The sequence below is a fragment of the Muntiacus reevesi genome, chromosome 9, assembly GCF_963930625.1.
Source record: "Muntiacus reevesi chromosome 9, mMunRee1.1, whole genome shotgun sequence".
NCBI lineage: Eukaryota > Metazoa > Chordata > Mammalia > Artiodactyla > Cervidae > Muntiacus > Muntiacus reevesi.
Genome location: NC_089257.1, coordinates 72939685 through 72960454, shown reverse-complemented (window position 1 = coordinate 72960454; position 20770 = coordinate 72939685). Strand labels below are relative to the sequence as shown.

At 41.3% G+C, this 20770-nt stretch overlaps 1 protein-coding gene across 1 annotated transcript in view; it reads left to right on the top strand.

The window, feature by feature from the left end:
• Positions 1–1625: 1625 nt before the first annotated feature.
• The window catches only part of DDX10 (DEAD-box helicase 10), a 282250-nt gene continuing 263105 nt past the window's right edge, over positions 1626–20770 (top strand). Inside the window, exons 1-7 of the mRNA XM_065946144.1 lie at positions 1626–1917; positions 12413–12473; positions 13530–13660; positions 14686–14844; positions 15906–16026; positions 16894–17083; positions 20259–20268. Coding sequence (XP_065802216.1) covers positions 1732–1917; positions 12413–12473; positions 13530–13660; positions 14686–14844; positions 15906–16026; positions 16894–17083; positions 20259–20268 — 858 coding nt within the window. The 5' untranslated portion in view covers positions 1626–1731. The remainder of the gene's footprint in view (positions 1918–12412; positions 12474–13529; positions 13661–14685; positions 14845–15905; positions 16027–16893; positions 17084–20258; positions 20269–20770) is intronic.

The window sequence follows — 20770 nt, the reverse complement described above, 5'->3', positions numbered from 1 at the left end:
TGTATATGTATATTCCATCATATACACATATGTGTGTATGTATATATATGTATATGTATATATGTACACTACCACTTGTTTATTCACTCATCTCTTGACAGATATTTAGGTTGCTGCCATATCTTGACAACTGTGAATGATGCTGCTATGAACATTGGGGTGCATGTATCTTTTTGAACTAATGTTTTTTCTTTTTTCCAGATACATACCCAGAAGTGGAATTGCTGGGTCCTATGATAGTTCCATTTTTAGTTTTTAGAGAAACTTCCATAATGTTTCCCAGCTGCACCAATTTACATTCCCATCAACACTGTATGAGGGTTCCCTTTTTCTTACATTCTTGCCAACATTTGTTATTTGTTAAACCTCAGATTTGTTTAAAAAAAGGAGGGGGGAAATCCTCTGATTCTGCAGTCAAAATAAGATCCCCAAAGTACATATTTTATAACAATAATTTAGCAATTAGATGATTATGTAACAGTATATGTTTCCTTGTTCTCATAAAATGTCATTAGGCAAAAACAGTCAATGTTGAAATTTAGCAGTTATTTGGGGTATATATTCTCTCAAACTTTTACACATTTGAGATAGAATACAAAGCTCTTAAGCTTTTTATTGCAATGAAGACCCAACACAGCCAAATAAATACATATTAAAGAATAAAAACAAAAAGCAGCACAGATGGAAGTTTTGGAAACTTTTTTAAAAATAGAAACTTCCTAAAACAGTGAAAACTTACTAGATTCTGTTTATTGTATCTTGAAGGAATTTGTTCTTATTAAAAACTATCAATGAATGAAAAAAATGCAAACGGGTGCAAAGATTGGTATTTATCACGTTTCAAGAAATGATAAAGAGAATGAAAATGTATGTCAGCAAAATGTTAAACATTCAAAATTGAAGTTGGATTTCAAAGGCATACATGCAACTATTAGTGCTATGGAATAAAGACAATGTGCGTGCTCGCTCGTTCAGTCGTGTCGGACTCTGCGACCCCAGGGACTGTAGCCCGCCAAGCTCCTCTGCCTATGGGATTTTTCAGGCAAGAATTCTGGAGTGGGCTGCCTTTTCTACTCCAGGGGACCTTTCCGACCCAGGGAATGAACTTGCATCTCCTAGGTTTATTCTTTACCACTGAGCCATCTGGGAATCCCCATTGACTCTGTACTTAGAGGGTAAAATATTTAAAAACAACAATAATTAACACAACAGCAAATCATTCCACTCCTTGGGCTGAAACGTGCAAAACGAGGATCACAATTCTAATTCACCGATTTTGTGTGTGTGTATACTGGGGGTTGGGCGGTGCGTGTCAGCCTGCGGTTTGCCAAGGAAAAGACAGGGCAAAGTAACAGGCTTTTAAATGTTAAGTTATATGACGTCACCATAGTAACAGCAAGCTGGGCTCGTGCGCCTATTTAAAGCGACGGCGTGCTTTAGGAGCCACTCAGCCCCGCCCTCTTCCTCAGATTGCCCCGCCTCCACTTCCACCCGAGACTGATTCGCTCCGCCCCGCGAATTCCAAGTCGCCAATCACCATCCAGTTTTCCCTGGTCGTGGACCGCGCGTGCCCCGGTTTTAAAAGCCCGGGGGCGGGCTCCTGGTTTCGCGCCTGCGTAGTCGTCCTCTCTCCCCACGCTGGTTCCGCGTCCTCTCAGTGCGTTATCTCCGCGCTTGGCCAGAGGGGTCTCGAGTCTCACCGAGGTGTGGGTTGTCGCCACCGCCGCCGCGATGGGAAAAACAGCGGACCCTCGGGCTACGGGAGCCCGGCCCGACCCGGTGCGGAGCTTCAATCGTTGGAAGAAGAAACACAGCCACAAGCAGAGCCAAAAGAAGCAGATGAGGAAACAGCAGAAGAAACCCGAGTGGCAGGTCGAGCGCGAGGTTATCAGCCGCCTCATGGAGAATTACGAGAAGGTAAGGCCGGCGCCGGGGAGGGGGCGCGGGGCCGCGTGTCCCTGCCGCACTGGGCCGCACGGGCGAGCGGGCCGACCGGGCACTGGGACCTTGCCTGGGGAGCAGGAGAAGGGGGTGGGATGAGAGGTGCCCCCGGGGACCCTGTTGAGGCCACAGGTGGTCTTCTGGGTGCCAAGCCCAGGCCTCCTGACCGACCAGGCCGCCCTCTGGCTCACTACAGCGGTTTTATGAAATGGGGAAAATGTAGTAGTGCTTAAACATAGGGAGATTAATTGCTGTAATAGTAATCAGTTCAGTTCAGTCACTCAGTCGTGTCCGACTCTTTGCGACCCCAGGGACTACTGCAGCACGCTAGGCCTCCCTGTCCATCACCAACTCCCAGAGTTTATTCAAACTCATGGCCGTTGAGTCGGTGATGCCATCCAACCATCTCATGCTCTGTCGTCCCCTTCTCTTCCTGCCTTCAGTCTTTCCCAGCATCAGGGTCTTTTCAGATGAGTCAGTTCTTCGCATCAGGTGGCCAAAGTATTGGAGTTTCAGCTTCAACATCAGTCCTTCCAATGAATATTCAGGATTGATTTCCTTTAGGATGGACTGGTTGGGTCTCCTCGCAGTCCAAGGGACTCTGAAGAATCTTCTCCAACCCCACAGTTCAAAAGCATCAATTCTTCGTGCTCAACTTTCTTTATAGTCCAACTCTCACATCCATACATGACTACTGGAAAAACCATAGCTTTGACTGGACGGACCTTTGTTGGTAAAGTAATGTCTCTGCTTTTTAACATACTGTCTAGGGTGGTCATGACTTTCCTTCCAAGGAGTAAGCGTCTTTTAATTTCATGACTGCAGTCACCATCTGCAGTGGTTTTGCAATGTTCATAAAAATAATACAACCTAATGGTATATAATGACACATTGTAAGCCACTCACCATGTGGTTTACATTAATTATTTGACTTGATCTGAGGTATTGGGTCTTATTTCCCTTTTACAGATGAGAACCTTGAGGATCCAGGAGAATAAGAAACTTGTCTTTAGCTCTCACATGTAGTAAGTGGTGTGGCATTGGAACCCAGACTCATGTTTCTCTGATTCCAAAGCCTTTGCTTTTAACCATTATGCTAGAATTGTGTCTCTGAATGTCGCCCATCCTTCCTACACTTATTTCATTTTCTCAACTGAAGGACAACAACTTGTTTCATGTCCCCATCCGAGAATTGCCGTAGAAAAGCTGGATTCCTGGTCTGTTTCTGATACTTCACCATCCTCCAATGTAGTTGATGTTCCCAGATGAGCATCCCTGTAGTTATCATTTTGACTTCTTGACTTCTCTTACCTGCTCAGGCTCCTTGGGGCTGCCACTACCCTTTCTTTTCCTTCCCCATAAATTCTATGTCTGTTGACCTTCACCCACCTCACTCAGCCTTTCAGTGATTGCTTCTTTTTAGTGCAGTGTAATCAGGGATTTAAAATATGGGACATATCTGGAATTAAAGTCATCATGTGTCATACTGGTATAGCTTTTCTTTAAATAACCCTTAGATCAAAAGTAAGGTTAGATAAAGCTTAGAGTTTGTTTTGGGCTTGTGTATATATATATATATATATATATATATATATATATATACACACACACATATATATACATATATATATTTTTGGGTGTGTGATTGGGGGTTTTAAGTTATCATGGTGATTTGGTTCTGGCTTTTGCTCACCTGTGGGGTTGCAGAGTCGGACACTACTGAACATGCATGTGCAACTCACCTTGGCTCACCTCATGAGTGACTTTGGGCAAGTTACTCTGCTTCTCTTTTCTTGTCTTTAAAAGGAATAATAGTATCTACCTTTGTTAGTTATGGGTATTCTTGTTATTCAGTCTCTAAGTCGTGTCTGACTCTTTGTGATCCTGTGGACTGTAGCCCACCAGGCTTCTTTGTCTATGGGATTCTCTAGGCAAGAATACTGGAGTGGGTTGCCATGCACTCCTCCAGGGGATCTTTCCAGGTCAAACCCAGGTCTCCCACATTGCAGGCAGATTCTTTACCATCTGAGCCACCTTGGAAGCTCACTATCATTTGGAGTTTCCTCAAATTCATGTCCATTGAGTTGGTAATGCTATCTAACCATCGTCGTCTGCCTCTCGCTTCTCCTTTACCTTCAATTTTCCCAACATCAGGGGCTTTTTCAATGAGTCAGCTCTTCACATCAGGTGGCCAAAGTATTGGAGCTTCAGCATCAGTCCTTCCAGTGAATATTTAGGGTTGACTGCCGTTAGGGCTGACTGGTTTGATCTCCTTGCTGTCCAGGGGACTCTCAAGAGTCTTCTCCAGCACCACAATTCGAAAGCATCAATTCTTTGGTGCTCAACCTTCTTTATGGTCCAACTTTCACATCCGTACATGATACTGGAAAAACTATAGCTTTGACTAGACGGACCGTTGTTGGCAAAGTGGTGTCTCTGCTTTTTAATGTACTGTCTAGGTTGGTCATAGCTTTCCTTCCAAGGAGCAAGTGTCTTTTAAATTCATGATTACAGTCACCGTCCATAGTGATTTTGGAGCCCAAGAAAATAAAATCTGTCACTGTTTTCACTTTGTCTCCTCCTTCATGTGTGCCATGAAGTGATGGTGCTGAATGCCATGATCTTAGTTTTTTGAATGTTGAGTTTTAAGTTGGCTTTTCCACTCTCCTTTTTCACCCTCATCAGGAGGCTCTTTAGTTCCTCTTTATTTTCTACCATTAGAGTGGTATTATCTACATATCTGAGGTTGTTATTTCTCCTGGCAATCTTGATTCCAGCTTGGGATTCATCTAGCCTGGCATTTCGTGTGATGTACTCTGCATATAAGAAATAGGCAGGGTAACAATATACGGCCTTGTTGTACTGCTTTCCCAAGTTTGAAAGTTATGAGTGGTTAGTAAGTATGCATGTAAAGTGTGCTGCACAATGTCTGATGCATAAATTTTCCACATATTACCTGTTATATTTTTATTACTACTGCTGTATACACAGTACCTCAAGAAGCCTTTGTAAGGTAAATTACTGTTAGATTACATTTTGGGCCCTTCTTCATCTGACTGGAATTGCCTCTAGAGGAGAGCCTCATCCCTTTCTTCTTACCCTGTTCTGTTCTCTTATGTAATCCCAAGGCTTATTTCTGTGACTCCTTGTATTCTACCCAGAGCTATTCTGACTTCATATCACTTTTTTCCCCCCCTGGTGGTGCTGGATGTCTTTATTTAACTGTGTCATAAAATACCTTAAATGCCACAAATCTAAAACTGAGTTCATTATCTCTTTCTCCTAAATTCACAGTCTTTTATGTATTTCCGTATTGCCCCCATGGCAAATTAACCACAAACATGATGACTTAAAACAGCAGAAATTTATTCTGTCACAGTTCTGGAAGCTAGAAGTCTGAAATAGTTTAACCGGCTTGAAATCAAGGTGTCAGTGGGACACACTCCCTCTAGAGGCTATAGGGGAACTTCTGTTTCTTGCCTTTCGTAGCTTCTGGTGGCTGTTTTCCTTGGCCTGTGGCTGTGGAAGTCCAATTTCTGCCTCCACAGACCCGCTGCCTTCTGTTCTGTGTCACAAGTACCTATGTTCTTTTTTTTGTAAGGGTGCTTTGATCACATTTAGGGTCTACTCAGATAATTGAGGATAATCTCCCGACAAGCTCTTAATCACCGTGCAAAGTCACTTTTGTCGTGTGAGATACATATTTGGGGACCGTTATTTAGGCTACCACATTCGGAGTGCTAAGTGGCTTCAGTCATGTCCGACTCTTTGCAGCCCCATGGACTGTAGCCTGCCATACTCATCGGTCCATCGGATTCTCCAGGCGGGAATACTGAAATTGGTTGCCATGCCCTCCTCCAGGGAATCTTCCTGACCCAGGGATCTAAACTGAGTCTCTTATGTCTCCTGTACTGGCAAGTGGGTTCTTTACCACTCGTGCCACCTGGGAAGCTTCCACATCCTGGCCCCAGCCTAAGCAGACTGCTGAGCTGGAAACCTAGGATTAATCCCGGAGTCTTCCTTCTTACCACTCACATTCTGTTAGTCACACTGGTGATCAGCCTTGCTTCTTTGGGTTCTCAGTGCTTCTCCATCCCCACTGCTTGCCTTAGTTCAGGCTCTGTCATCCCTTGCCTGGGTTACCTCAGGAGCTCTTGCTTTAACGTGGGTCAGCAGGCAGGACAGAATACTCAATTTTAGTTTTGCAGGTTGTGAGGGTGAAACTACTCAACTCTGCCATTGTAACACAAAAGCTGGCCTTATAAATACTTAAACGGGCATAGCAAACCTTCAGTTACTAAAGCAGGTGGTGGGGTTTGTCCCTTCGGTCTTAACTGCTTTCTAATCTAGTCTCCATACCGCTGCTAGAATGATGCTTTCCAAGATGAAATCCCAGTCCATTATTACTCCTGACTAAAGTCCTTCTTGGGTCACAGTTATTTTCATTCAAACACTTCAACATGTCAGCATATTCTAGTCCAGTGAAAGGGTAAGTTCCTTATGATCAGGCAGACCTGGTTTAAATCTCACTCAGTTTAAGCGTTGACTAGCCAAATTTCTGAATATCCCTGTGTCTCAGTTTCTTTATTGAACAGAGATTGTTAACCACTGAGAATGTTGTAGGGCTCAAGTGCGGTAATGTGTATAAGCCAAGTGGTATGTGGCAGGCACACGTGAACGAGCAGCCTGCGCTCTTGTGAGCTGGCCAGACTCCTTGATGTTTCCACTGCTTGCAGTGAGCAGTCCCATTCCTCCAACGCTGAGGATGTCTAGTTGTCCTCCAAGATTTGCCACCAACTTTTCTTTCTGACCTCCGCTGGTAGGGTTAGGGCTGCTGTGTGTCTGTAGCATTTCATATATGCCTTTATTATATCATCAGCAGGCTGTGATGACTGCCTTTAACTTCTTTGTCAGTTCTTCCACTGGGCCATTGATACACTCCCTTTGCTTTCCCCAAAGGTGGGTCCCGCAGTGCTTGTCCTTAAGAAGGCCCTTCGTGTTTAGATGTTTAGTGCATGCTGGCCTTTTCCAGGTGACTTTATTCTGTTTGGTAACATGGATCCACTCGTTTTGATCTCTTGTTTTAGTAATATTTACTAACATTTATCAAGCTTTTATACATGTTGACTTGCCATATCCTCACAGCAAACAACCCTATGAGATTGTTTCTGTTACATGTTACAAAACTTTAAGACACAGGAAGGCTAAATAATTGGCACAACGTTAAACAGTAAGTGAAAAAGTTCTAATCCAGGAGATATAGATCTGATGCCAGGGCTCCAAATCACCATGTTTTACTGCTTTGCACGGAAATATTTAAATCCCAGTCTTTTCACTAAGTTGAAGGAGCAGTTTTTTCCTCACCAAATACTGTTTTTATTTTTTTTTAATTTTAGAAATATTTTATTAAGAAATAAATGCAGTATGAAATCAGTTGCCTGGGTTAGCAGTCCTGGGATACAATCAGAGCAGATTGTGGGTAAAAAGGGGCAGATCCTCAGCATATGGCTTCTCAGATGGTAGAATTTGTACATTACAGTTTTATTACATTGGACAGTACACAGGTGGTGTTTAGTAGCCTCACTGGTGAAATATTGAACAATTCGATTCAGAGACATTTGAAACAATTTGACAGGTAGTTGTTGAAGCATAGGTAAAAATAGGTGGGGAAAAAAAATACCTGTCTGTATCCTTTGGCAGGTGTGGTGGGGTTGATATATTTTGACAAATGTAATGACAGTAAATATGTGCAGTGCTGTGGAGCAAGGGGATAGTATAATTAGGGGAAAAGGTTCAGTTTTTCTCTGCAGAGCCCATTTTGGTCCTACGATTGAAAGGTTTTTCCTCTGGGCATGCTACCCTTCCTCTTGGTCGCAGCCTCAGGCCTGGCCTGTGGAGCTGAAAGTGGGCTGAATTTCAGCTTCCACACCTCAGCCTTAGCAGATGCCTTTGTGTAGGGCACGGACTGTATAGTAGTTTGTGGTAGCCATGAGTAGAGCTCGTTCTTGAATGATGTATTCTCCAGATAGAAAAGATTGGCCACGGACATTGTAGGTGGAGGGAGCAACATGAAGAAATACAAAAAAAATGTGAAAATGTGTGGTGTACTTTGAGGGGGACCTACTCCTTGGCATATGTTATATGTTTCAGAATTGGCCTCAGATGAGGTTGAAGAAGGGAGTTGCAAGTAGACTGAATGGCTTTGAAGGCTGTAGTAAGTAGAATAACGACCTAGAGATGTCAGCATCCTAATCCCCAGACCTGTGGTTAAGTTCTTTGGCAAGGATTGCAGACTTTAAAATGTGTTGACCGATCTGGATTATCCAAGTGGACCCAGTGTAACCATCGAGGGGTCCTTAAACATGCAGGAGGGAGGCAGGAGAGTCAGTGTCTGGGGGCTGTGAAATGAGAGACTTGACTGCCTTGCTGGCTGGGTTTTCAAAACTATAAAGGGGACCATAAGCCAAGGAGTGTGGGCAGCCTCTAGGAGCTGGAAAAAGCAACGAAATGGATTCTCTTCTAAAGTTGCCCAAAAGAATGCAGCCCTGCCAACACATTGATTTTAGCTGAGGAAACTAGTTTTGGCCTTCTGACTTGCAGAATTGTAGGTTAATAAATAAATGTTGGTTTAAGTCACTGTTTTTGGTAATTTGTTACAGCAACAGTAGGAGTAATATACAGAAGCTATGTTTAAAAACTTTATCTGGAAGCAGTGATGAGTTTCTGGAAGGCAGTTAGAGACCATATCTAAATTATAAAGGATTTAGAGGCTGCTGCTGCTGCTGCTAAGTCACTTCAGTTGTGTCCAACTCTGTGCGACCCCATAGATGGCAGCCCACTAGGCTCCCCCATCCCTGGGATTCTCCAGGCAAGAGTACTGGAGTGGGGTGCCATTGCCTTCTCTGATCTAGAGGCTAGGCTGTTGGTATAATCTAGATCTTGGATCCTTTGAGAGGCAGATACCCAGATGGGATTAAGTGAGTTGGAATTTATTGGGGGAAAGTGTAAAGGTAAAGGAGAAGGACTAGGAATAGGGAGGGAAAGGAGAGAGGACAGAAGGAGTGGGTAGGAAGCACTCAGGCTGCAGCGCTGTTTTTAGAAAGCTTCTCCTGACAGGATGTCCTCGAACCAAAGTTGCCCTTCAGAGGGACGCCTTGTCCTGCGGGAAAGGGTACCTCTGTGGTGGTTGGTCATTAACTGGGCACAGGCCAGGCAGGCATGACTTTTTCAGTGGTGGCTCTAGAGGGGTGACAGCTGGCATTTATCTTCCACAGTGGGAACTCTGGGGGGCTTATTTCTAAGGCCACCATGTAGGGCCTTGTGTTCTCAAGGGGCTAATATAGAGCTGAGGATTGAAGCTTACTGAGAAATGTTGAACTGTTTATTTTAGTTCAGCAACTGTTTTCACTTGCTGAATGACTCAAGTTCTCTGCACCTGGGATTCATTTAGATTTTTATTGTAATCAGCTATGCTGTATAGGAACTCTGCTTTCTAATCTATTTTTTTTTTTTTTCTTAGTCAAAGTTGAGTCTGGTGTGATATGAAGTAGATTGCTTTTTTCTCTTGATTGCAATAGGTGGAGCATTCTAGGAAGTTTTAAATACCTTCTTCCCTGATGCTTTGGGATGTAAAAGCATCATTCACTTTTTTGAGAAATGAGACATTTGGAACTAAAGGAGCGGGGTTAAGTAATATCTGCCTCCACCCTGTTCTCCCTTCCTCTGCCCCCTCTAACTTTTCCACCAGTGCTGAGAAGTTCTTAGTAAGTACCATCACTGAAATGTCTGTTCTCTGTTTTCAAAAGAATGATGATACAGATTTTAGAGGGTGTATGATTTTTCTGGACATCACCAGACGGTCAATACCGAAATCAGATTGATTATATTCTTTGCAGCCAAAGATGGAGAACCTCTATACAGTCAGCAAAAACAAGACCAGGAGCTGACTGTGGCTCAGATCATGAACTTCTTATTGCCAAATTCAGACTTAAATTGAAGAAAGTAGGGAAAACCACTAGACCATTCAGATATGACCTAAATCAAATCCCTTACAATTATACAGTAGAAGTGGGAAATAGATTCAAGGAATTAGATTTGATAGACAGAGTGCCTGAAGAACTGGACTATAAGGAAAGCTGAGTGCTGAAGAATTGATGTTTTTGAACTGTGGTGTTGGAGAAGACTCTTGAGAGTCCCTTGGACTGCAAGGAGATCCAACCAGTCTATTCTAAAGGAGATCAGTCCTGAGTGTTCATTGGAAGGACTGATGTTGAAGCTGAACTCCAATACTTTGGCCACCTGATGCAAAGAACTGACTCATCTGAAAAGACCCTGATGCTGGGAAAGACTGAAGGCAGGAGGAGAAGGGGACGACAGAGGATGAGATGGTTGGATGGCATTACCAACTCAATGGCCATGAGTTTGAGTAAACTCTGGGAGTTGGTGATGGACAAGGAGGCCTGGCGTGCTGCAGTCCATGGGGTTGAAAAGAGTTGAACATGACTGAGCTACTGAACAGACTGATGATTTTTCTAAGAGTGTTTTTTTTTTTTTCCCCTAAGAAAAGAAAAGGACGAAGGTAAGGGGAAAGAGAATTTTTTTTTTAATTGGTAGGAACCATAGCCATCTTTTGCTGTGGCCTCCAAGTGTTCTTTGGACTGTAATTGACAGTTTTCTAGAACAGGGCTTCCCTGTTAGCTTTCCTGGTGGCTCAGCTGGTAAAGAATCCGCCTGCAATGCGGAGACCTGGATTCGATCCCTGGGTTGGGAAGATCTCCTGGAGAAGGGAATGACTACCCGCTCCAGTATTCTGGCCTGAAGAATTCCATGGACTGTGTAATCCATGGGGTCACAAAGAGTCAGACATGACTGAGAGACTTTCACTTTCACTGTTAGAATGGGGGGGCAGACTTTTTCTGTAAAGAGCCAAATAGTGAATATTAAGTTTTGTGGGCCATAGTATATAAATGAATGGTTGTAGTTGTGCTCCAGATAACTGTATTTACAAAACAGGAAAGGAATTGGATTTGGTCTGTGGGCCATGGTTTGCTGACCCTTGTTCCAGAGCATCAGTGAAGTAAAAACTTATTGTTTCTTTGGTGACGTCTTTCTAAGTGTATAGTGTACAGCTTTGTGTGTGTTATGTGTTTGTGTATAGCTTTATGTTCTAATGGTTGGCAGAGTGCTGGAAGAGCTTCCTTCTTCCAGACTTTCCCTCTAGGAGGTTGATAAACTTTAGAAAGATGTGCACTGCGGTGCATTACTTTGTGCGTCGCAAAGAGTAGCCCACTTGGCCTGTGGACTGTACCTTTGATGGGGATTAAAGAGTTGTGTTACCCATCTACTAACCGCTCCACTTGCTCTGAAAACAGATTTTTAGCTAATGTCCAGTTTGGGAAGTTACCTCCTAACTTAGGTTCGTTGATAGGACAGGATATTATTTGAATAAACTTTTCTCCTTTTACTGCTCATACACTGATTCTGCCTCCTCTCCAATGTTATCTGAAATGATTTGTAGGGATTAAGGCAATGTGTTAATATTTGTGTCACATCATTTGAGGCCAGAGAATAACCCTGTCTGGACTATATTAAGAATCTAGACTCTTGGGAAAGACGATATGTGGACCAAAATGAAATACAGGGTGTCATCCCTTTACTTCCTGGAGTGTAATTTAAATAAATCAACCTTAGAAATGCAGCCTTCTCCTTTTGTGGATCGTGTATTTTGGCAATATATTCCCATATCTGCAAAGTTCCTGCTTTCAGCATCTGCAATAAAATGAAATCCAGAAAATTGGGTTTATGCTAATAAAACAATGTCAGTGATGAACATTAGATAATGTAAAGTTAAAGGGCAAAATGTTACTTATTGTGGCTTCAGATCAGGACAGAGACACTTCCACTGGTTATTGTTAAACAGTACTCCTCAGTATACCTCCAAATGAGTAGTTGTCAGGTTGGATTTGAGAGGTTTGTGCCAGCAAGATGTATTTCTGCACCTAATTTCAATTTATTCTCCAAAGTGTGTAAAAGACCTATTCTCATCATGGTCTTTGGTTTATAGTCATTTTGCCCTTACTTCCTAAACTGATATTCTTTGAAGAAAGGGCTGACAGTAAATTTTCTTCCTAAAAATGACGTGATGCTTATTGTGTTGTTAACATTTTAGAGGTTTTCGCAGATATTGAAGGTAGGAGTGTGTGGTAGTAATGTGTGTATGTTGAGTGAAGTTTTCTTTTTTTTTAAAAAAGTAGAAATGATTGCAAAGTTATATTTTTGATGATAGCTTCCTCAAGGCATATTTTTTCCAGAGGGAATGATGGTTTTTAACTAGAGTGATGCTTGAATTTATTCCTGTAGTACAAAGGATGAGCTAAGCAGCACAGTTTAGGCAAAAATTAGTTTTGTTGCAAAACAAGTTATGTAGTATGTTCTTTTGTCTTGTCTAATGTAGTCCCCTTTTACTTTTCAGATAAATGTAAATGAAATTACAAGATTTTCAGATTTTCCCTTGTCCAAAAAAACACTGAAAGGTAAGTTCATAGTGATCTTGGGATATATTGTTGGACTTATTGATGCCTTTTTATAAATGGAAAAAAGTTTAGAGAGAGTTTAACCTGGGAAAAAATTTTACTTTGGCAAGTAATTTTGATATCATGAAAACCTGTAACAAGAAACAGTGTTAATTAAGTTTTACCGATTTGTCATTCTCATTCTTTCTGGACTGGTTAAGAAACCGTGGTAAAAAACCAAGGTGCCAGGGCCTCCAAGTAATTAAAATGTTAGTTAAAACAAGCAAGAGAACAAACAAAAGTGTGACACCTTTTTTTTTTTTTTTTCCTCCAGAGCTAAATAACAGACTGGGTGGCTTAAACAATAGAAATTTATTTTCTCATAGTTCTGGAGGCTGGAAGTCTGCGATCAGGGTGCTGGCAGAGGTGGTTTCCTCCGAGGGCCATAATGGAGGTGTCTGTTTCAGGCCTCTCTCCTTGGTGTACGGATGGTCAGCCCCCTGCTTATTCCTAAAGTAGTTGTCCCTCTGTGTTCTCACACCCCTAGTATTTGTTTTTGTGTCCAAAATTTCCCTTTTTGTAAGGACATCAGTCAGATTGGATTGGCTTCCCTGGTAGCTCAGAGGGTAAGGCATCTGCCTGCAATGCGGGAGACCTGGGTTCAATCCCTGGGTCGGGAAGATCCCCTGGAGAAGGAAATGGCAGCCCACTCCAGTATTCTTGCCTGGAGAATCCCATGGACAGAGGAGCCTGGTAGGCTACAGTCCATGGGGTCCCAAAGAGTTGGACACGAGTGAGCGACTTTACTTTCTTTCTTCCCTTCTTTCAGATTGGATTACTTTCTTTCTTCCCTTCTTTCAGATTGGATTAGGGCCCACTCTAATGGGCTCATTTTAACTTAATCACCTCTTTAATCACCTGTCTCCAAATACAGTTGCAGTCTAAATACTGGTGGTTGGGATTCAACATATGAATTCTGGGAGTGAGGGGTGCATAGTTCAGCACCCCTGAACTGTGGATGCTCACATGCATCAGGGATGCTCTAAAGTGTCATTTTCTTCCCATCTGTCCTGGCAGGTTTGCAAGAAGCCCAGTACCGTTTGGTAACTGAGATACAGAAGCAGACCATTGGGTTGGCTTTGCAAGGTAAAGATGTCCTCGGGGCTGCCAAGACTGGATCTGGCAAGACTTTGGCCTTTCTTGTTCCAGTAAGTAGTTTTTTTCATATTGGGTCAGGTCCTTGGTTACGTGATTTTAAAGCATTTTGTGCCTAGATAGAAATAGATAATTATGTGAAGAGTTGTTTCGTGTTGGGTTTCCCTGGCTAAAACGCTGGCTTTATCAGACAGGTGCCACATCTCTCTTGTTATCTGTTGTATTCCCCATGTCCTAATAGAGCACCTTGCACATCGTGGGCACTCATCACTTACTGAAGGAATACACTGTTATATGTGTCCACAAGCCTGAATTCCTGAAGGTTATGGGGTGTTCCAGGGTGGCAGGTCAGGGAGGTGCTGCTCTGCAGTGAGCCTGGTGGGGTGGCGGGGAAGGCTGTTTCTGTTCTCTTGCAAACCTGCAAGTCGCATTTATGCTTGCCACTTACTGAGGATAAAGCTGAAATATGCTCACTTTAAGGAAATTGAGTCATTCATTGAGATTTTTCCAGGACATTGTCTTCTATAGCAGTAAAACAATAAAGCCTCTGAGGAATTCACTTATATCTGTTATGTGGTTGGTCTCATAGTTTTTAATTTCTGCTGAATAATCAACTCAGAAAAATCACGTTTGGTTTTTGGTTCCAAGTGTTACAAAATCATTTTTCTCTCAAGTCCTAATTTTTTATAGCAATATCTCGAAAATTCAGTCACTGTATAACTATAGCAGTTACACAGAGTTTATTTTAATGTGGTTTCTGTCCAGAAAACAGTGACAAATATTTTTCTGAAACGTGTTTTAATGGCCTGTGGGCTGTGCAGACCTTCCAGTGATTGCCAGTCTCCTCATGGCGTGTCTCTGGTAGCAGCTGAGCTGCCATAGGGCTTCTGTTCCTTCCCTCTGTGACTTGGGGAAGGATGCTCCTGACGAATAGAAGTAAAAGAAGAAACAAAGCAGTTTCTTCTGATTGAGACGGTATGCTTTCTGCTTGAAAGTTGCCTTTGATTTGGAGTGGCAAGGCAGTCAAAAAGCTGCCTCTCTGAAGGACTTATTGAATGTGAATTTGTTCTTTTGTGAGGTGCTGGAAGCCTTGTATCGCCTGCAGTGGACCTCAACAGATGGGCTAGGGGTTCTGATCATATCACCTACAAGAGAACTGGCCTATCAGACATTTGAGGTTCTCCGAAAAGTAGGGAAGAATCATGACTTTTCAGCTGGCCTCATCATCGGTGGAAAGGTTTGTCTTTTTATCCTTGTCCTTCTTTCTTTCCTTCTGTGCCTTATGTTGGAGCACTGTGGCTGTTGGCCAGGAAGAGGTGGAGATTTCATCTAAACAGACAGGCTGGCCCCTTAGACAGGAGGTGGTAGCATCCTGGTGTGGTCACTATCATCTAGAGTCTTTGAGTTTTGCAGGTCCAGAAAGTTTGTTTTGTCAGGGTATCTGGACTGATCAGATTCCCTGAGGTTAATTAATTCCTACTGACCTGAAAGATCTATTTGTTAATATTCATTGGGAAAGGTACCGTTTCAGTATGTGGACTAGTTCCTTTCAGTAAAATATCTGAGAGGTTGAATAATTCAGGACATTGCTGGGTCAGCAGCAGAAGAGAGGAAGGTGAATAGAAGGTAGTTTTGAGGAGTGTTTATTTTAGGTCCTGGTAAAGCCTGCTGCTTCACTTCTCCTTCTTTTAGTTTACCTGGACTACTTGTTTCTGCTATAATCCCTTCTAGGTTGTGAGGATAAATACTTGAATTCTTGAATTTGTATGCAAGCATGCACAAGAAAAGAAAGAGTATCACAAGCCCTCAGATACTCATGTACTGTCACCCAGCTTTAACAAATAACATTCTGTGGCTCTTCTTTTGAGGAGGGATTTTCTAGAAATTGGAGAACTCAACTCTTTTTTGCAGTCCAGGAAATGCAGTGAGTGGTATCACAGAGCCTGTTTATTGTCCCTGGATTCTGATTTAAAGAATGGGTTTAATTCTTGTTTTTAAGTCAGTTCTGGCAGATACAGGAGGAAGTAAAGACTTAGAGCATTCATATATTTCTCATGGCTTCAAAATCTTGCATATGATTAAGATCTAGAGGAACTCTGAGTTCTTTAGATCTTCACTGCGGACTTTTATTTGGCCCAGAAATTTGGATAGGCTGTAAAAACATAAGGGAGAAGCTACCTTTATTTCTAGAGTATCCACATTGCTATGATGAAATGCCACATGTAGCTGGCTTATATAGTTTTGGTACACAGGCTGCTCAGTGATGTGTCTGTAATCAAAGGAAACAACTGTTTTCAGGATCTGAAGCATGAAGCTGAGAGGATCAATAACATAAATATACTTGTTTGCACACCGGGTCGGCTTCTTCAACACATGGATGAAACAATATGTTTTCATGCTACCAATCTCCAAATATTAGGTAAGTCTAATGAATCTTTATGAAAATAGTCTCAGTCCTAGGAGCAAGCTCTCATAAATTTTAATGATAGAAATGTTTTACTGAATAAATACTTTGATTAAAAATCTTGAAAAGAACTTGAAGCAATTTTTTGACATATAGTTCTAAATCCAGAGAGTACAACTGAGACCTTTTTTAATCAAAAGAGTCAAAGAGATAAGCACTCTATTCCATATGAAATTAGATTCCTCAGTATTTGACTCTGTTAAGAGTTATCTTTTAAGGTGAAACATAAAAATCATCATCTACTTACGATGTTACCTATTGTGTATTTTTTAAATCAACTTTTTGTCTTGGAATAATTTTAGCTTTATAGAATAGTTGCAGTGATAGTACAGGCAGTTCCTCTATACCCTTCCTTCCCTCAGTTTCCCCATTGTAACATCTTCTATAACTTTGGTACCTTTGCCAAAGTAAGTTACTAATGTTGGCGTGTGTGTGCGTGTGCCTGCTGAGTTTCTCAGCCGTGTCTGACTCTTTGTGACCCCATAGACTGTAGCCCGCTTGGCTCCTCTGTCCATGGAATTTTTCAGTCAAGACTACCAGAGTGGGTTACCATTTCCTCCTCCAGAGGATCGTCCGCCCTCAGGGATTGAACCCGAGTCTCCTGTGTCTCCTGCATTGGCAGGCGGATTCTTTACCACTGAGCCACCTGGGATGCCCTAACATTGGTGCATTTATTTAATAATTTGAAACTTCTTTTTTTATTTCACCAGTTTTCCCACTAATTCCCTTTTTCTGTTCTAGAATCCTATCCAGAATACCATATTGCTTTTAGCCTAATGTGTATGTTAAATATTGTAGTCAGTGTGCATTTTCCCTTTTTAGTTCTTGATGAAGCAGATAGAATCTTGGATATGGGCTTTGCTGACACCATGAATGCTATTATTGAAAACCTTCCCAAGAAACGTCAGACTTTGCTTTTCTCAGCTACACAAACCAAATCTGTAAAGGACCTTGCACGCTTGAGTTTGAAAAATCCTGAGTATGTTTGGGTTCATGAAAAAGCAAAATACAGGTATGTATTACTTGAAATCATATTTGATGCAATCAAAATCGTGGTTCTCTTTTTAGATTGAGAATTTAGTTTTTCTAGGAAAGCATTTTAATGTTATTGATTAAATTTGCAAAGCATAGTGAATATAGTGGTAAAAGTTATTTAAATTCTCAGTACACCTTAAAATGTGAGACAACTCTAATGTAGTATTTCCCAAATTGTGGTGTGCGGAACAGATTCCCCCATAAAATGGGAGTGAGGTGGGAAAACGTGTTCCTAGATAGTTAAATAGCAAATGTTGAGTTAAGGTAAAGCAGTGTTCTTTAAGACTTCTCAGAACCTTTGATATTTTTATGAACATTGTGATTCTTAAAAGCAGGAGATGAATAAAGCTTTCTGCATTTATCAAAATTATTTTGGTTTAGAATCTTTTTTTTTTAAGCTGTATTATGCAGGGCTAATGTGCTATGGAGCACATTTTATCAAATGCATTAATATTTAGCAAAATACTTTTCTGTTTAAAACATTCCAGCAACAGCTGTTTTGTTTTGGTCTCACTAAAACTGGAAAGTAAGATATGTGTGTCTCTGTCAGTCATCTCCTACTTTTTCGATACCTGGGACCAATGTTGTGGAAGACAAGTTTTCTACTGACAGTGCGGGAGTGGGGTGGGATGGGCTGGTTTCTGAATGATTCAAGCTTAGTAGGTTTCACGCTCCTTTGAGTACCTGATAATGCTGATCTGACCCGAGGCAGAGGTCAGGGGGTAATGAGATGGGGAGCCACAATAAATACAGCTGAAGCTTCGCTCGCCCACCTCCTGCTGTGAGACCTGATTCCTACCAGGCCACAACGGCTACCAGGGCTGGGGGCTCCTGGTTTTTGTGGCAGTAGAAGGTGGGTGTGTGTGTGTGAGAGAGAGAGAGAGAGAGAGAGAGAGAGAAGTAAATGGATTGGGGAAAATATGTTTTGAAGTGTATTTTGATATTATGACAGCTGAAAATGTATGTATATTTGGTATGAATCATACATACATACATGCAGACCGTGGACAGACCGTGACTTTGAGAAACGTTTTCCAGTGAATTGAAATTAAATCTGTGTTGATGATCTCATTGTGGGTTCGCCCCTACCATTATCTCTGTCTTTCATTTCTTGCTGTGAAATGCTAGCATGAAAAGAAATATATTGGGAAAATGAATTGCGTTATCCTCTTGGAAAATCTTTAAATGCAGGGAAGGCATTCAGGCCCACCTTGACTTTGTTCAACCAATAGATGTCTAGGATTTAAAAAAAACCTGAGACGAGGCTAAATTCTATACTTCCTGATGATCCTAATGAATGAACTTTGGAAAATCTGAGTTCTGGTAGCTTTGGTTATCAAGAACTCCTCAGGAATGGGATAGCAGGAGATATATGAGGTATAGTTACCTCCTTGGCTTACCATTGAGTAGACATTGGTTTTTGTTTGTAAAATTGTGTTGAGAGAGCTATTGAAAACCCTTAGTACAATCAATTTGATAGTCTAATAACTGTCTAGGTCTTTTTCTTTTCTTTTTTTTTTGCTGTTTCCTTTCTGCCTGTTTTAAAAACTCACCAGTGTCTTTACTAGACACTCATTTTTCAATATTGGATGGTCTCTAAATTGCAGATTAATTGTATATATTATCCCTGTCCCCAATTTCTTTAGATAATAGTTGGTCTTAATCTGTAGATCATAGTTAGTTAGAAAAACCTGGGTATAAAAATTGTTTACTTCATAAATCTTGAAAGCAGTTCTATCATTTGTAAAAGATGTGACTTTCAGAAAACATTTTAGAAGGTAGAAGGCAGATATTTAGCAACATAATTTGTAAAACTGCAGCTTATCTGGTGATGACTGCAATACTCTGTAATTTCAAATTCACCAGCACTATAAAAAGCAGCTGCTGCTGAATTTTGTTTATATCGTTATTGAATTTTCTCCTTTATCAACTTAATAGTTTGGTTCATATACCCTGAGAGATTATGGTTGAGAATATTTTAAGGCATAAAAGAATATTTACTCTTAAATTGTAAAGGATCAGAAAAATCAGAATTAAATCTTTCTGAGTTGTGTATCAGAGTGTACGCAGAAGTGCCCCAGTGTGTTTACTTTATATTGCGGTCAGTTCAGTTCAGTTCAGTCGTGTCCGACTCTTTGGTACCCCATGGACTGCAGCACGCCAGGCTTCCCTGTCCATCACCAACTCCTGGAGCTTGCTCAAACTCATGTCCTTCGAGTCACTGATGCCATCCAACCATCTCATCCTCTGTCCCCTTCTCCTCCTGCCATCAGTCTTTGCCAGCATCAGGGTCTTCTCCAGTGAGTCAGCTCTTCGCATCAGGTGGCCAAAGTATTGGAGATTCAGCTTCAGCATCAGTCCTTCTAATGAATATTCAGGATTGGTTTCCTTTAGGATAGACTGGTTTGGTCTTGCAGTTCAAGGGACTCTCAAGAGTCTTCTCCAATACCACAGTTCAAAAGCATCAATTCTTCAGTGCTCAGCTTTCTTTGTAGTCCAACTCTTCATTTACATACATGATTTCTGGAAAAACCAGAGCTTTGACTAGATGGACCTTTGTCAGCAAAGTGATGTCTCTGCTTTTTAATATGCTGTCTAGGTTGGTCGTAACTTTTCTACCAAGGAGCAGGTGTCTTTTAATTTCATGGCTGCAGTCACCATCTGCAGTGATTTTGGAGCCCAAGAATATAGTTTGTCACCATTTCCACTGTTTCCCCATCTATTTCCCATGAAGTGATGGGACCAGATGCCATGATCTTAGTTTTCTGAATGTTGAGTTTTAAGCCAGCTTTTTCATTCTTCTCTTTCACTTTCATCAAGAGGCTTCCCTTTTTTCCCTTTATATAAACACTCACCCAAGGGATGCCTGTATGTGCATGAATGTATATTTACCTTCAGTTCCATAAATGGTATCAAATTTTGCTTCTTTCAGTTAACAGTATGCCCTAGTGATCACATCATAGCACTATATAAATTCCTCATTCCTTTTATAGTTGTATGTTACATAGTTGTGTGGATGTATAGTGGTTCATTCCACAGGTTTTTTACTGATGGACATATGGGTTGATTTACATCTTTTTTTTTTTTTTTGCTGTGTAAATTAAATGATAGTATATCTTTTTGTGTTTTTACCAGATTATTTTTGGGAACAGAATCCTAAAAGTAGGTTTATTAGTTCAAAGAGTAAATGCTTGTATATTTCTCTATATTATTTTTATTATGAGATTTCAAATGTATACAGTTGAAAGAATTCTACAGTTAAAACCCTATACCCACCACCTGGATGCTACTTGATGGTAGCATTCATTTACTGTCCATTTATGCATCCCTCTATATATCAACCCATCTTATTTTTGATGCATTTCAAAGAAATTGGCAGACATCTGTACACTTCCTTTAAACATTTCAGTATACTTCCTTTAAACATTTCAGTACGTATATCAGTAACTAGAGTTAAATATTTGTATAGAGATTTTTTTGCTTGATATAAGATTTACATACAATGCAATGAACAAATTGAGTAAATTTGCTCAGTTTTGATAAATGTGTGTGTCTCTGTAACTCAAGGCCCTACTAAGAGGTGGAACCTTAGCATCAGCCTAGCAAGTTCCGTTATATCCTTCAATTGATCCTTGACCCTACCCTTGTAGGGGTGACCCCTGTT